The 16,321-nt window shown below is 41.3% G+C and overlaps 3 protein-coding genes across 4 annotated transcripts; 2 read left to right on the forward strand and 1 right to left on the reverse strand.

The window, feature by feature from the left end:
- The first annotated feature begins 111 nt into the window (after positions 1 to 111).
- LOC127792831 (pentatricopeptide repeat-containing protein At2g15630, mitochondrial) lies at positions 112 to 2,542 on the forward strand. The gene has a single exon (XM_052323441.1). The coding sequence runs from the start codon at positions 247 to 249 to the stop codon at positions 2,155 to 2,157; it is 1,911 nt and encodes a 636-aa protein (XP_052179401.1). The 5' UTR covers positions 112 to 246; the 3' UTR covers positions 2,158 to 2,542.
- Positions 2,543 to 3,758: 1,216 nt separating this feature from the next.
- LOC127792834 (uncharacterized) lies at positions 3,759 to 6,090 on the forward strand. 2 transcript variants are annotated; one of them, XM_052323444.1, is made up of 2 exons: positions 3,759 to 4,723; positions 5,051 to 6,090. In XM_052323444.1, the coding sequence occupies exon 1, from the start codon at positions 3,802 to 3,804 to the stop codon at positions 4,690 to 4,692; it is 891 nt and encodes a 296-aa protein (XP_052179404.1). In that variant the 5' UTR covers positions 3,759 to 3,801; the 3' UTR covers positions 4,693 to 4,723; positions 5,051 to 6,090. The 2 variants fall into 2 exon arrangements, with proteins under 2 accessions (XP_052179404.1, XP_052179405.1); XM_052323445.1 differs by having other exon boundaries at positions 5,178 to 6,090.
- Positions 5,133 to 7,187, reverse strand: LOC127792832 (cytochrome P450 CYP82D47-like). The gene is made up of 2 exons (XM_052323442.1): positions 6,112 to 7,187; positions 5,133 to 5,797 (listed from the first exon to the last, which is right to left on the reverse strand). Exons 1-2 carry the CDS (start codon positions 7,054 to 7,056, stop codon positions 5,171 to 5,173), a joined length of 1,572 nt encoding a protein of 523 aa, XP_052179402.1. The 5' UTR covers positions 7,057 to 7,187; the 3' UTR covers positions 5,133 to 5,170.
- Positions 7,188 to 16,321: the final 9,134 nt, after the last annotated feature.

Consider the following 16,321-nt stretch of genomic DNA (forward strand, 5'->3'; position numbering starts at 1 on the left):
AATTCATTAAAAAAAAAAAATTGTTGCCGCGACAACTCGTTGATTTTCACGATAAAAAAAAAAAAAAAATCTTATTTCGATCTTAAAATGAAAATGAAGTACAACTACTAACGCTTAAAACTGCTCAAACTCCCCAACTTCGTCTTTCCTTTCTTCTACAGGCATACCTTTTCCCCCTGACGATCTCTGCAAATTGACGAACGAACAAACACAGCAGTGATAGTTGCCACCCACCACTCCGCAACCATGAAAACCCGCAAACCTGTTGCTCCCCAACCCCACAAACTCACACTTCTCTTCGCCACAAGCCAAGTTCTAGGTCAATCCTCTGCATTCTTCTCCTCACTCTCCCTCGCAAAACCCTCCCAGGACGCCCTCAATCCCTCTCCAACCTCTAAATCAGCCGAAACACTACCCATCCCCACTGGCTCCTTGGGCGAGTCGATCTTGTCTTCTCAGTGGCATTTCATCAAACACCTTTCGTCTAATCTCTCCCCCACGTTGATATCAACCGTTCTCTATGACCTCCGCTCGAGCCCGGACATCGTTTCCGAATTCGTCGACCAATTCGAACCTAGTTATCTCAACATTCAGTGCCACTGCCTCGCGATCGCCGTCATCTCTCGCCTGCCGTCGCCGAAGCTTGCTTTGCAACTTATAAAGAAAGTTGTTAGTTCCGGCGTTGCGAAGAATAGGGAGATTTTTGATGGTTTGGTTAGTGCCCGTGAGAGATTGGGTACGTCAAGTACGATTGTGTTTGATTTGTTGATTAATGCATTTTGTGAAATGAAGAGAGCCGATGAGGCATTTCAGTGCTTTTATATGATGAAAGACAAGGGTGTATCTCCTAAGATTGAAACTTGTAATAATATGTTGAGTCTGTTTCTGAAGTTGAACCGCACGGAAACAGCTTGGGTTTTTTATGCTGAGATGTTCAGATTGAGGATTAATTCAACCGTGTATACGTTCAATATAATGATTAATGTTTTGTGTAAAGAAGGGAAGTTGAAGAAGGCTAAGGAATTCATTGGGTACATGGAGGGTTTGGGATTTAGTCCTAATGTTGTTACGTATAATACGATCATCCACGGGTATTGCTCGAGGGGAAATATTAAAGGGGGTTGCCAGCTTTTTGAGGCGATGAAAGCTAAAGGGATTGACCCAGATTCATACACATTTGGTTCTATTATTAGTGGAATGTGTAAGGAGGGAAGGATTGAGGAGGCAGCTGGACTTCTTGGGAAAATGGAGGAAAATGGGCTTATACCAACGGCTGTGACTTATAATGCTTTGATTGATGGATGCTGCAATAGAGGGGACTTTGAAAAGGCGTTTAGTTATAGGGATGAGATGGTTAGGGGAGGCATAAAGCTAACTGTAACAACATACAATTTGTTGATTCATGCATTGATTTTGGAAGGTAGGGTGGTTGAAGCTGATGATGTGACTAAAGAAATGGAGGTTAAGGGGATGGTTCCTGATGCCATCACATATAACATATTGATCAATGGATATTGCAGGGCTGGTAATGCAAAGAAAGCTTTTGGTCTTCATGATGAGATGCTAAGTAAAGGGATTCAGCCTACACGGGTCACTTACACATCTCTTATTTATGTCCTGAGCAGGCGCAAGAGAATGAAGGAAGCAGATGACTTATTTTTGAAGATAATACACAAAGGTATTTTGCCAGATGTTATAATGTTCAATGCTTTGATTGATGGGCACTGTGCCAATGGGAATATGGACCGTGCCCTTTTCCTTTTGAAGGAAATGGATCAGCTGAAGGTTTCTCCAGATGAAGTGACCTACAATACTTTAATGCATGGTCATTGCCGGGAAGGTAGAGTCAAAGAAGCTCGTGAACTTCTTGATGAAATGAAGAGAAGGGGGATTAGACCTGATCACATCAGTTACAATACTCTCATTAGTGGGTATAGTAAGAAAGGTGATGTGAAGGATGCTTTTAGAGTTCGGGATGAGATGTTAAGTATAGGTTTCAATCCCACCCTTCTCACTTATAATGCCCTTATACAAGGCTTATGCAAAAACCAAGAGGGAGAACATGCAGAAGAACTCCTAAGAGAAATGGTTAGCAAAGGTATTACCCCTGATGACAGCACCTATTTTTCTTTGATTGAAGTGATGGGCAAAAATTGATAATTTCATGCAGCAAGGTATCTGCAATCAAGTTTCTGTGCCAGTTATTCAACTTTCAGCCGACAGATGTTCTGGAAAAGTCATGGTCTGGAAGATCTTGTCATTTCTTATGGTGAAAACAAGTGAAACATAGTTAGTTGTTCAGATTCTATGCCACTGGAAAATTTGTTGAAGTACATATAGAAACTAAATGATAAAGCTTTTATGGTGCAGTTTAAACCTGCCTATATAATATATTCACAGACTACTATGTATTTTTATTCATTATTAGTAGCCTGGAGTTAGCAGTGTATTTATATCTGATTGGTACTTCAAAGATGTTCAAATTTGAACACTGTGCAAGGCTTGCAGTAAGAAAGAGAATCATTGAAAATGTTTTTGCGAACTTTGTTGCATTAGTTCTTGTTTGTTACAGATGCAGTGAGGAGATGTGATATATGTTTTACATGATATGTACTAGTTGTTTGATAGATGACGCTGAATATTAAGATTTCTACGGACTTTATTTGCAGTTCTTGGTTAAACCTGTTAGATGATTGATTGTGGCTGAGATGGTTTATTAATTGGACTAAGAAGAAAATTAGACTTTTGGAGGGACAGAGGACATTTCAAAAGGCTAGGCTCTAGTTATAGCAGACTTGCCGTGGAAAGATTACTTCCATGTGCAAATGGTATTAGCTTGTTAATATGCTGGTTATTGTGGGAGTCAGATGACTTTTTTACTTGGCGTGCATTATGCAAGTTCCTCCCAGGTTGCCCACTTCTGTTTTGCATGCTTCCTGAACTGATTGAATCCACAAAGAAGGACTGATACACATGAAATTACAATAAATTATTTCTGAGTGCATGCTCGACCTGTAAGATTAAGACAATTAAAATTTCACTGCAAATAAGACAAATCTTAGATCTTCTGTGAAGAAGAGATTTGGTAGATTGAATGGCAGAATGTGATATTGAGTAGCTTTATGGTTATATTTACCTCCTCAGCGCCTCTCATTCAATAGACAAAAGTGATATGTCCTATGGCCGGATATTGTTCTCAAGGGCCATTTCCTTTCCTTCTATTTCAATGCATCTGCTGGACTATTTTATTTAAAGTGATATTTTTTACATCTGTTTTATGGAATTGCTTTTCATTTGCACACACAGAAGCATTGTATTTGTTTGGACCTCGACATTGATATATGGAGGTTATTGTTTAACAATTAAATCATTGCATATTTCTGTAGTTTCATAATGCTTTGCTCATTCTTTCTTGTCAGTCTCTACCAACTCTTTACACCACTATATCCTCCAAAGATAATATTGCTGGAATTTTATTACTTTATTGGATTATACTTTTTCTTGCCTGAGAAAGCTCATGGAGATATTACTTTTTCTTGTTTTCTTGAACAAGTGTAATGATCCCATTTGCTGCACTTGCTAATATTATTGGAGACATGTCAATCTTCCACTAGTTAATGGGATCATGCATAGGCGTGTGACTTTCTTTTGAATGTGGAAAACGCATGCACCATGCACCAAACATTTGAATTGATGTCCATTTTCATCTTTCTCGATATAGTGCCTCTAAAGGTACTAGATCTATTTAAGCTTTGCATGAGGATTACAAACCAAAACACACTTAGTCTCTGAGACTTTCCAATGGGCACACTTGTGGGACATCTGATACCAGGTTTGGCTCTTGTGCTTCTTGGTTTATGGCACACCATCAACACAATCAGTGACTACCGCCTCAAAGGCTCCAGCAACTTTGTTTCGAGTTTCTGGTATTCATTCAAGAGTCCTACTTCCAAACTAAAACACTTGGAGCTCCTCCTCGTATTATCTTTCTCCATCTTTTCCATTTCCATGCAAGTGCTTGACTATCCTTCCTTCCGCTTTTCCTTCAAGCTTGACAACTTTGAGCATGCCACAATGTTCCTCCACCTAGCTATATTTGCAGGATTTAATCTTTGCACGGAGTTAACTCATTCATCTGAGGTTTTATCCGGGATGTCTGGACTCCTTGCAGCCTCTGTGTTTGGTCAGGAGCTTTTCCTGCTCCACTATCACTCGGCTGATCACATAGGTCTGGAAGGCCATTACCATTGGCTTTTGCAGATCATAGTGTTTGTTTCTCTCATGGCCTCTCTATCTGCAACTAGCTTCCACGCCAGCTTTCCTGCAGCTCTTGTTCTTGCACTTTCAGTTGTATTCCAAGGTTGTTGGTTTATTAACATGGGATTCATGTTATGGGTTCCTAAGTTCGTTCCACAGGGTTGTGCTGTGCGGTTGGCTGACGCAAGCAGCAACAACATGCTTGGAGCTGTCATTTGTCAGTCACGGGAGGCAGTTTTAAGGGCTAGGGCGCTAGCCAACATGCAATTCAGTTGGATACTTGCTGGAATTATGACATTCACAGCGTGTACGTGCTTAAATTTTGCCAGAAACTTCAAACCAAGAGGCCAGTCAATGGAGTATGAGCAGCTGCAAAGCAGAGGTGCAGATGTCTCCGTTGCCATCACTGGCTTCAAGCAAGCTGCTAATCCATAAGATTCATATACTACTGTACCACATTAAGATTGTGAGTTCTAAGATAGCACGTACTTCTAATAAGCTAATCCTCAAGTTTATCTAGTTGTCTGAGTCTTATTAGTAGAATAATCCACCTGCTTGTGATTTGTAATACTTGATCTGTTAAAAGTTCTAAGCCGTTTACAGTTTTAAGTTTATCTATGGTTTTTCCATCTCACTATCCTGGAAAAAGGAGGAGGTTTGCCTTGGGTGGGCGACAATCATGAATTCCAGACTTACTAGAATTATGCATGTTGCCAACCTTGTCTAGTGAGATTAAGGCTTTTGATTGTTGTTAGTTTTTTTAAGATTGTTTATGCAACACAATGAATTTCAGATGATTCGGCAACAAACCTAGACTGGTGCTAGCGTACACAGACCCTACTATTCAAGTTCTAAGCATAAATACTTCAATGGTGTAAAGAAACCAACGAATTTTGGCCTCATTTATTGCTTCTCAACAGTTATAGAACATGGAAGGGAATCTTGGGGTGAGGAGGACCTCTAATGGAGTTGCTTTTGGAACAGTCAGCCCTGGACTCTCGGTCATATCAACCTTCAAGTCTGAGACAGTTCCCAACTCGAACCCATGAAGGAGACTGGCCAGAGTCAAGTGCAAGACCTGGAGAGCAAAAGTGATCCCAGGGCAAATCCTCCTGCCTGCCCCAAAGGGAATCAATTCAAAATGGTGACCCCTAACATCCAAATCTTTTCGGTCCGCTAGGAACCTTTCTGGCTGGAACTCCAAGGGATCGGGCCATATGTCTGGGTTGCGGTGCAGCTTCCAGAGGTTAACCAACAGGCATGTGCCGGCCGAGATGTTGAAGCCGGCTATGGTGCAATCCTCCATGGCTTCACGCTGCGCTGACAGAGGAAGGGCAGGGTATAACCTTAATGTTTCCTTCACAATGGCCTGTAAATACACAAGGTTCTTAACATCTGATTCCTTCACTTGGCGTTGCTTGCCCACGTGGATGTCCAACTCATCTTGCGCTTTCTTTAGCACGTGGCGGTTGTTCAGTAGTAGCGCGAGCGCCCATGTCAGAGTGGCCACTGTCGTGTCGTTGCCACCCAGAATCATACTCTGCACCAAACATTTCATGAGGTGAGGAATTGACAGTGATGTATAACTATAAGAATTATGTACCGCCAATGCTTATTGTCCATCCTTTTGTATATGGCCTTTGTTCTACTCAGATTTCTGTACTAGCAAACAAATAGAACCATGACATTAAACTGATTGATTAGGCAGTTGCCATTCATTTTTTCCATAGGAAAATTTGAGGATCAAATTCAGATATCTGGAATTGTAGTAACTAGAATCATGGCATCAAACTAATTGATTATGTGCAGCTCCCATTCATTTTACTGAATCAAGTGTTAGGTCTATGATCATACCAAGCAAGTAGCCTTGATAACAGTATCAGAGTCATAGTCGGAAAGGGGACCGGTATCCTCCATGGCAGTCATCATCACATCGATGAAGTCTTGCTCTCCCAAGATGATTCTTCCATCGAGCCTCTTTTGCCGATGTTCCTCCACCCACCCTTGAAACAGAGCATCTGCCTCTCTTGCCGATCTCTTCATTTTGGCGCGATATCCATTGATTACATCCAACCAACCGAGAAATGGAATTGCGTCGGAAACCAAAAACAAGCCGACTAGATGCATGAAATCACCCATCGCCTTTTGGCAGCGCCTCGACTCCTCATTGCTGCTGCCAACATAACTTTTTCCCGCAATAATCCTCACAATTATGTTCATTGCCAAGTCCCCAAACTTCTGCTTCATTTCCACCAAAACTGGGCTGTCACACCCTTTCCCTACCCACTGCTCATACATCTCCTTGACAAAAAACTTCACCTCCGAGTCCCTGACATTCTTGAGCACCTCAAGTCTATGACTTGACAGGAGTTCGACCATGGCTAGCTTCCGTAACTCGCGCCAGTATGGCCCGTAAGGAGAAAAACCAAGCACAGCACGGTCATAACTCATGATTTCTATGGCTACAGATCTTGGCCGGGTGGACAGAATTTTATCATTTACAGTGAAACACTGCTTTGCAATGTCAGAGCTGCTAACCACCAGAGCTTGCTTCATGCCTAAACGGATACAGAAGGCCGGTCCATACTTATCAGCCATGGCTCCCAGTGTTCTGTGCTGTAGCTTGTCTGCCCCAAGGAGATGGAGGTGACCCAGAAGAGGCCATGCCCCGGCTGGCTCTGGCGGTGTCCTGCCTTTCTTCTTGTGAAAATTGGATCTGGCCGCGAGAATCCAGAGACAAATAACTGGCAGAAGAAATGCAGAAACAGATATGGCTAGAAGCTGATGGTAAGACTCCATAACTCAGCTAGAGATGACTCTAATCCCTCGTTCTTCTGCCTTCTGGTATTGATATGTTGGAATGGGCGTGATTTAACTGGGAATTGGGGGTGGGGGTGGTGTGGTTGACGTGATTTAATGGCCCGCGGGCGGTGGGTGAATTGAAACTGTTGACCCGATATGGGTAGGACAGATCAACGTCGGTCAACATAAGAGAAGCTTTGACGCGGGGAACGTATTAATTTTATTTTCTATTATTGATATATTGCTCATGTAAGACTAGTAATTTTCTATTTCAGTTGCTATGGACACTGTTTTGCTAAGATATAATAATAGATTTATAATATAGGAAACGTGATCTTGAAGACCAAAAATAATTAGCGGGCCAAAAATAATTAGGTAGCCCTAAGGAGAGTCCTTCACCACAGTAGAGAATCCGAGATGCAACTGGCGAGGCTAACCGGGTCAGGATTGGGTTGGAATTGGGGTTCAAGAGAGCTGAATTTAGACAAACGCATATGAGGGGCCTTTGGGACTGGATGGCCAGAAGGGCTTTTGGGGAGCTAACAAAAAGGGTTCTTGATAGGTCTTCGGGGAAGCTGGGCTTTCGGATCTTCGGGAAAGCAAGGTTTTGACTTAGCTTGCGGCCACAAGAGAAGTCAAAAAGACACGTGAGAGACTCCCCCACATGGGCCCTCTAATGCCTAAGTTAGACAACAGTCTAGGAAAAGTGTCCAAAGTATGTAAATAAATGCCCAATATGTAGCATATATGCCAATGTAAATGTCTTTTTTGTGCCCCTAAGAGAGGGATATTTAGTGTTGTTACTAGGGGACCTCAAGGAAAAGATCAAGAGATCTTGAAAGATGATAGCTTGCTGATGTTGATGAGCAGTTGCTATTAGTCTTGTGTGCCCTAATGCTAGATTTGGATGACATCTAACGGATTTGTTTGTAATGTATTAATTATATTTTTATATAAATCAATAAAATGTAAAGTTTTCTTCATTTATATTTTCTCCATTCATATTTTTTTAATCAATTATATAAATGAGTCTGTGGATCTTTTGTGTGAGAATCTTATTCTTAAGGTGTTGAGAGACTGTGTGGCAGGAGCATTGGCATTTTGGGAATTTTCTCTAAACTGAGGGTGTTCATGACGATTGACGTTCCATTTCCTGGTTGTTAGATTACTTGCTAAACGATAAATATGACATCTCTTCGTTGTCAAGCCTTTTACAGGACAACGATTATTATGCTGTTTGGTCATCAGGTGAAGCGACATAATTTACTTGCGGTGTAAGTTGCTTACAGGTATTATGCATTCTTGTTGTCAAGTTACTCGCGGGACAACAAATATTATGTCGCTTTGTTGTCGGGTTACTTACAGAACAACGGTCTTATACCTTTCCGTCGTTGAACTACTTGCGAGATGACGATTTTATTTTTCCTCCCTTATTGAGTTATGTGGATGACAATGAGTCTATTTTTCCTTTATTGCTGGGCTATAAGCGATACAATGGGCTTCTTGTGTGTATCACGTTGTTGGGATATTAGGCTGGACAATGGACCAATCACGTTTACAGATCAATTGTGCTAACCACGTTGCTAGGTTGTTAGGCTAGACAACTAACCAATCGTGTTGACTGAGTTATTGGGCTGTGACCGAGACAACGGGACTTCTTTGTCATAATATCGTGACTCCCCAATTTCATGTATATATGCTTGCTGAAATTGTGGGTGTAGTGCCTATGTCCGCAATTAGGAAGAATATTAATATTTTATTTTTGCGGTTCGGCATAATCCCTATATTTGCAATTAGAAAGAATATTCATATTTTGTTTTCGTGATTCAACGTAACCCTTACATCTGCAATTATAATATTTGTATCAATATTTTATTTTCGTGGTTCGGTGTAACCTTACGTTTGCAATCAAAAAATAATATTTTATTTTTGTAGTTCGGTATAACCCTACGTTCGCTCTCAGAGAACAATATTTTATTTTCGCAATTCGACATAACCCTATGTCTGCTCTCAGAAAATAATATTTTGTTTTCGTGGTTCAACATAACACTAGGTCCACGCTTAGAGAATAATATTTTGTTTTCGCGGTTTGGTGTAATCCTATGTTTGCGCTCAAAAAATAATATTTTGTTTTTGTATTTCGGCTTAATCCTATGTTCGCGATCAGAGAACAGTATTTTGTTTTCGTAGTTCAATGTAACCCTACGTCCGCGCTCAAAAGATAATATTTTGTTCTCATGGTTCGGCGTAACCCTTTGCCCATGCTTAGAGAATAATATTTTGTTTTCGTGGTTCAGCATAATTCTACGTTCATGCTTAGAGAACATTTTTTTTTTTTTTTTGCAGTTTGGCATAATCCTACGTTTGTGCTTAGTTTTTTTTTTTTTTTCCTCGTTGCCAGGTTATGGGTAGGGCAACGAGACTTTCATTTTTACCTTGTTACCCGATTGTTAGCGAGACAACGATCTAATCGTGTTGATGGAGCTATTGTTCGAACCACGTTGCGGGCCGTTAGGCGGGACAACAGGCTAATTTCGTTGACAAATCAATTGTGCTAACCACGTTGTTAGATCGTTAGGTGGGACAATGGGCCATTCGTGTTTACCGCGTTGTCAGGTTGTGAGCAAGACAACGAGCCTTTAATTTTTCCCTCTTTGTCGGGCCATAAGCAGGATAACAAGACTTTTTGTGGGAAAAGAACATTTGATTGATCTTTCCTTTTATCTTGAGAATTGAGACGTACATATAATAATGGACACAATAATAATAATGCATTTGCACAAGTGAGTATAAGCATTTTTGATGTGGCTCATCCAAATGTGCATACGTCCATAGTTTCGCTTTGGGCTTACAAATGCAGATAATTCATATGAAAAAGAAACAATATAACTTGGGTGTAGTTTTACACAATTTACTTGGCAATGAGTAGGGTTTCTTCACTATTCTTCCATTTTTTGTGGCTCCCTGTCATTCTCATCTTCTTCTCGTATACATTTTTATAAGTTTCCTTTTCGGATGAACATCTTAATTTGATTTTTTAGCTCTTGGCATCAGTTAGTGGAGTGGCCATGAGTTCTATAATATCTACAGTATTCGCCCTGATTCCTTCCCATAAGATGATCAATTGTCTTCGGGAGTCTAATAAGGCCTGACCCTTCCACGGCTATTAATATGGCAGATCGTGGTTGAGTGAGCTGTGCGTAATGATTAAATTGGATCTCGGGTGGGTTTGGCCTCCACGTTCTTTCTTGATGCCTATTAGAGTTTTCTTCACCTTCTCGCTCTTTTCTTTTTCGTTCTCTATCTTCACCTTCTCGTTCTTTTCTTTATCGTTCTCTATCTTCACCTCCTCCCACCTTTCTCATTACTTTAGTGTGGAGTATGTATCTGTTTGCTCTAACAAATAAATCTATCAAGGATTTTTTTTTTTTTTTGGGGGGGGGGGAGGGGGGAAGGGTCCATTGATAATGACTCTTGGAACAATGTTAGTTGTGCCCTTTGTATTATAACAGATACTGCTATTTCAAGCGGTACGTCACGAATTTCGAGAGTGGCATTCTTGAATCTATTCACATATTATCGAAGGGTCTCTTTGTCTCCCTGTCGAATATTGAGAAGATACGTTGCGTTCTTCTTTTTATGACCATTAATGACAAATGCTTTTATGAATTCTTCCCTTAGTTGCCTGAATGAAAAGATGCATGCTTCGGGTAAGCCGTTGAATTAGATTCGGGCGTGTCTTGTCAGAGTTAACAAGAATGCCCAATACATAATTTTGTTGTCCTATCCATGAAGTACCATTAGTGATTCATAATTTTAAATATTATCATCCAGGTCATCTTTGCCAACATAGGGTAATTTGTGGCATCTTGAATTTTTTGGGCAGTGGTTTTCCTAATATGTTTTGGGTGAACAGGGACTTCCTTCTAGGTTGTTCCTCAGTAGCTGGAATCAATTTCTTCTATCAATCTTTTCATGTCGTTTCGTATGCTCATTATGGTGTTATTGTCAGCCTCTTTATTTCTTGGCATTGAATTCCTAGTGGGACTTTACTTTCCACTTGTGGGCATACTTGTAATACCCAAGAAATTGGGATTTGTTGTGCCATGAAAAAATGGGGAAAAATGAAAACATCTTTTAAAAGATGAAGGCTGACTGTAAGGGCCAGCACCGCCGTGAGCCCTAGCCTTGCGGCAGCCTTATCGCGAGGCAGCGCTTGGCCAAAGAATGGCCGTAAGGGCTAGCCTCGCGGTAAGCATTCGGATTGGCCGCGAGGCCCAGCCTCGCTGCAAGCTCGCGACAGCCTTTCATTAGGCATGGGCTGGTCGCGAGACCCAGCTCGCTGCGGCCTTGCCGCGAGGCAACTCGCGACAGCATCTGGGTTGGCCGTGAGGCCCAGCCTCGCAGCAACCTCAGTAACCTCGCGGCAGCCTGCCGTGAGGTGTGTGCTAGCCGCGAGGCCCAGCTAGCGGCAGCCTCAGTAACCTTGCGGCAGGCGTGTGTTGGCCGCGAGGCCCAGCTTGCGGCAGCCTTACCGTGAGACATGTGTTAGCCGCGAGGCTAGGCCTCGCGGCTATTTCCCCATATTTTTGTTAAATTCGACCCACTCAGTGATCGCCACGTGTCGACACCAGCCACTCTTGAGAATCGTGCCCTATAAATACCCAGCTACAGAACATTGATGAGGACTTCCAACTTCGATAAAATCTAGACACTTTGAATGCACTTGTACTATTTTTGTGAATAGTCATTGGGATTGAAGACTGACTTTGGCATCGGAAGGTCTTCGCGGGGAAAGATTCCTGCGAGTCTTCTAACCCATTTTCTTAGCACTAACAGGGCTAAATCCATGCGGCGGATCTAGCAGCGAGCCTAGCGATGAAGGAAAAGTTTTGCATCGAACCTAGTGGCGAAGACCAAGTCTCTTGGCGAAGCTAGTAGCAAAACCTCGTGGCAAAGCTAGTGGCCAAACTAGAGGCAAACCTCGTGGAGAAGCTTGTGACGAAACTAATGGCAAAAGCTTGTGGCGAAATCTTGTGGTGAGAGCTAGTGGTAAAACCTTGTGGCGAAAGAGCTAGTGGCAAAACCTTGTGGCGAAAAAACTAGTGGCAAAACTTTGTGGTGAAAGAGCTAGTGGCGAGAGTTAGTAGCGAAACCTTGTGGCGAGGGCTAGTGGCGAGAGCTAGTGGTGAAAGAACTAGTGGCAAAGTCTTGTGGCAAAACCTTGTGGCAAAATCTTTGCGGCGAGCATCCTAGCGGCAAACTCCCTTGAAGGCAACTTCTCTTACGGCAACCTAACCTCACCCGACAACGAGCTCAAGTGGACCCCACATCACAAATTTTAATTGTTGTATTTTGGCAACAACAGGATTATTTAAGAATAAGTGTTTTATTAGAAAAATAAAATTTTAGGGAAGATTGGTATCTAAATAGCCTAAAAAATTGATCGAATCAACTGTAGGGAGTGCCATGGAGCGATATCTAAGGAAAATGATACGCCATTGACGAGCATCTCAAGAAATGATTTTTAGTATCGAGAGAAATCGGATCAAAGACAATTTTTGGTACAACTTTGGATTGGGCTGAAAAACCAAATTGTCCTAAGGGACTTCTGAAAAGTCAACAAAACCCTTAAAAGAGTCAAATTGGGCCTGATAAACAACCCTTAAGTGGTTTCGGGATGAAACAAGGAGATTTTGCAAGCAAAGCATAAGTTCGGGCCAAAGTGTAAGTTTTGAAATTACTCGAGTGAGGTAGAAATGACGTATTTCCTGGAAACTCGAGAGTCAAACGAGAAATTTAAAACGTAAGGGTCTCAACAAAAATATTGGAAAACTTAGGAACTTTGTGGAAAGGGCCGAAATGACATTTCAAAAATTTAAGGGGTGAAAGTATAACTTTCAAAAAAAGCATCCATGGCTGACCAACCATCCAATTGTCGAAATCGGCCATGGGAGATCTGAGGAAGTGGATGGGGGGCCACGAAGCAAGGCTAAGACAAGTTTCATGGCTATTAAATGGCCAAAAATCGATTGGATTTAGCCAATTTTCGGCCGAAAGTGGCCGAAAGTTTGGCCTTTTTAATCAAGCTTTTGAGGGCTATTTCGGTGGGTTTTGGACGGATATATGGCAAGGGGAGACACTAGTGGCTTTGGGTTATACGAAATTAGTCGTTTTATGGGTCGAATTCGAGTATAAATAAAGGATATAGTGGCCGAGGGTTTTGCAAGATTTGAGCTTTAAATCGACCTCGTTTTTGAACGAATTGGGGTACCAAATTAAGGGGTTTTTGTTGCCCATGGCTTGAGGATGAAATTTGAAGATTTTCATGCGTTTTGCTGGTGGTTTGAGGGCTGTTCGAAGCTTCGCCAGAGATGGGAGACGGACCGTCTGACCGAGCCTTTGGTTGGAAAAATAGAGGCCTTCCGGTGCTCTTTTCGGCCCGTTCTTTGTGCCATATGGATCGACTGATGAAGGCGAAGAAGATGGCATCGAGACCCAGAATCTCCGGTGTGCCGTTGCCGGAGAAGAAGGTTGGCGCGTGGCCTTCACGCATAGAAGCCACGCACGACGCGTGGGAGCTTGGAAAAATGCGAAAAAAATACCAAAAATTCTGAAAATTATTCTCTCGAGAGTTGTGCAAAAAGTTTTAGTGTTTGCCTTCCTGATTTCTCGATTTTCGCAATGACCATCCTCGTTTTGCATGCAAATGAAGCTTTGAGGTAACTTTATGGAATTTTCCTTTGATGTTCTTAGCATTTGATGAATTGTGGTGGAAAAAGATTGGAGAAAATAGTTTCGAAGGCATTTATTTGGATTTTTAGAAGGAAAAATGGGAGAAAATGAAGGAAAATATTAAAATATTGAGATATTTTGTGAATAAATATGATTTATAGGATTGTTGTGCTGGAGGAATAGTGATTTGTGCAACTTTTGAGGTTTAACACAAAAATTGAGGTGATGCACGTTTTTCGAGATATTCTAAAATTCATGCTAAAGGTGAGTGGTTTTCCCCAAACCTTATATATGTTATATTTTGCCTATGTTGAGCATGATAGTCATGAAAATGGTTAGGTTATATGTATTATATGAGCATTATGTCATATTTATACATGTATTGTTGCATCGATGGATTATGATTTTTGCATGGCACGATATGATTGGCATATAGATACTCGTGCATGGGATTGGGATGTAGCTCTGATAGTGAAGCTGTAATTTTTCAAGGGCAATTGATGGAACAACGTTAGGATTATCTTGAAAGTAGGTCGGGATTCTACCTAGGGTTCCGTGCCAGACTGGTGGGCCAAGGGAGTTACACTAAGGCATATGATCGTTCATGTTATTGCATCATGTATCATATTATTAAACCTTCACTAGAAGATTCATCTTCTAATTGGGTTATGCTCCTGAAACATTCAAATGTTCTAGTTAGAATTTGTAGCTATGGCAATGGGATGATTTGAGATGTAATGGCACGTGATGAAGTGAATGATGGGTTCGACGAGTTGTTCCGGTATATGCACATTCGTGAGGATTCAGGATATATTTTTAGTCATGTTTAGAAGGTTATACTATATTGATGATCATGTATAATTGTTACGGTTTAATATATTTTTGAGGCATCATTAGATTGTATCTGAGGTGCTTAGTTGTTATTTAGGGAAATGAGTCTCCATATATTTAAATATTTGATGATGCAATGGTATAGATTCTTGTGTTATGATTAAAGCAAATTCGGTTATGTATCATATTAGGTTTCGATTTTAGCTTCTGCATTTATGATGATTACCTGTTTTAGTTTATTGATTGTTATTTTGGTATGCTGGGAAGGTAGAATGGGATTGTTGGGAAATGATTTATATTGAAAAAAAAATATTTTTGAAATTCCTAAATTATTTAATGTTCGGGAAAAGCGGGGCGTTACAATACTTGTCACAACTTTTGGTTGTCTTTCACCTTTTGGGCTCTACTTATCACCTTTCTCTCTTTGGTAGTCTGACTTATGCTCCTGATTTCATTGTGGGAAGGTGTTAGGTCCCGCGACGGGGGTTTTGAGCAATTTCTTTATTGAGGTAAGGATTGAGAGTGAGTGTTATGTGTAGCTTCTTAATAAGAATCAATTTCCTTATCCCTTGGTTGAGTCTTACAACTGTGAAGATGTGATTTAACTCACTTTACAAATTGTATTGCGCATCTTATATTATCATTTTTTTCAATAATTTCAGGTTGGATGACCCATATCACCCTCAATATTTTTTTGATGCCACGGGCTCACGAGTATTGCCAATAGCAACTATGAAGATGTGAATGTCAATTTCAACAATTACTTTATGTGATGGTTCGATTTGTTTTAGGTCGATTGAAGGCTAGTAATTTTCTATTTCAGTTGTTATGGACCCTGTTGTTTCCAAGATACAACAATAGATTTATAATGTAGGAAAGATGATCTTGACGTCCACATGCAAGGATGATTAGGAGACCAAAAATAATTAGCAAGCCAAAAATAATCAGGTGGCCCTAAGTAGAGTCCTTCACCACAGTAGAGAATCCGAGATGTGACTGACGAGGTTAACCAGGTCAAGACTGGGTTGGAACTAGGGTCTAAGAGAGCTGAATCTAGACAAACCCAGATGAGGGGACTTTGGGGCTTGATGGCCAGAATGGCCTTCAGGGAGCTAACAAAGAGGGGTCCCGATGGGTTTTCGGGGAAGTTGGGTCTCTAGATCTTTGAGAAAGCAAGGTTTTGATTGAGCTTGTAGCCAGAAGAAAAATCAGAAAGGCACACAAGAGACTCTTCCACACAGGCCTTCCGATGTAGTCCAGGAGAAGTGTCTAAAGTATGTAAATAAATGCCCAATATGTAGCATGTAAATGTAAATGTCATTTTTGTGCCCTTAAGAGAGGAATATTTAGTGTTGTTACTTGGGGACCTCGAGGAAAAGATTAGGAGGCCTTAAAAGATGGTAGATTGCTCATGTTGATGAGCAGTTACTTGTTGATAAATGGGAGGCCAAAAATAATTGTGAGACCCCAAATAACCAACTACCCCTAGAGACTCGACTGACCCTGAGAACTGATTGCCCTTGGAGAACCAATTGGCCTTGAGAATTGAATGACCTTGGAGAACCGACTTCCCTTTGAGAACCGACTTCCCCTAGAGAACCGGCTAGCCCTGAGAACCAATTGGCCCTGAAAATTGATTGGCCTTAGAGAATTGACTAGTCTTGAGAATCGACTAGCCCTGAGAACTGACTGGCCC

Source organism: Diospyros lotus, unplaced genomic scaffold (assembly GCF_014633365.1).
Source record: "Diospyros lotus cultivar Yz01 unplaced genomic scaffold, ASM1463336v1 superscaf1, whole genome shotgun sequence".
NCBI classification, from domain to species: domain Eukaryota; kingdom Viridiplantae; phylum Streptophyta; class Magnoliopsida; order Ericales; family Ebenaceae; genus Diospyros; species Diospyros lotus.

Bases quoted from the DNA above. Each gene is read 5' to 3' on its own strand.
- LOC127792834 (XM_052323444.1), top strand. From the start codon at position 3,802: ATGGGCACACTTGTGGGACATCTGATACCAGGTTTGGCTCTTGTGCTT.
- LOC127792831 (XM_052323441.1), top strand. From the start codon at position 247: ATGAAAACCCGCAAACCTGTTGCTCCCCAACCCCACAAACTCACACTT.
- LOC127792832 (XM_052323442.1), bottom strand. From the start codon at position 7,056: ATGGAGTCTTACCATCAGCTTCTAGCCATATCTGTTTCTGCATTTCTT. The intron at 5,798-6,111 runs GTATGATCATAG...TGTTTGGTGCAG, and splicing joins TTATCAAGGCTACTTGCTTG to AGTATGATTCTGGGTGGCAA.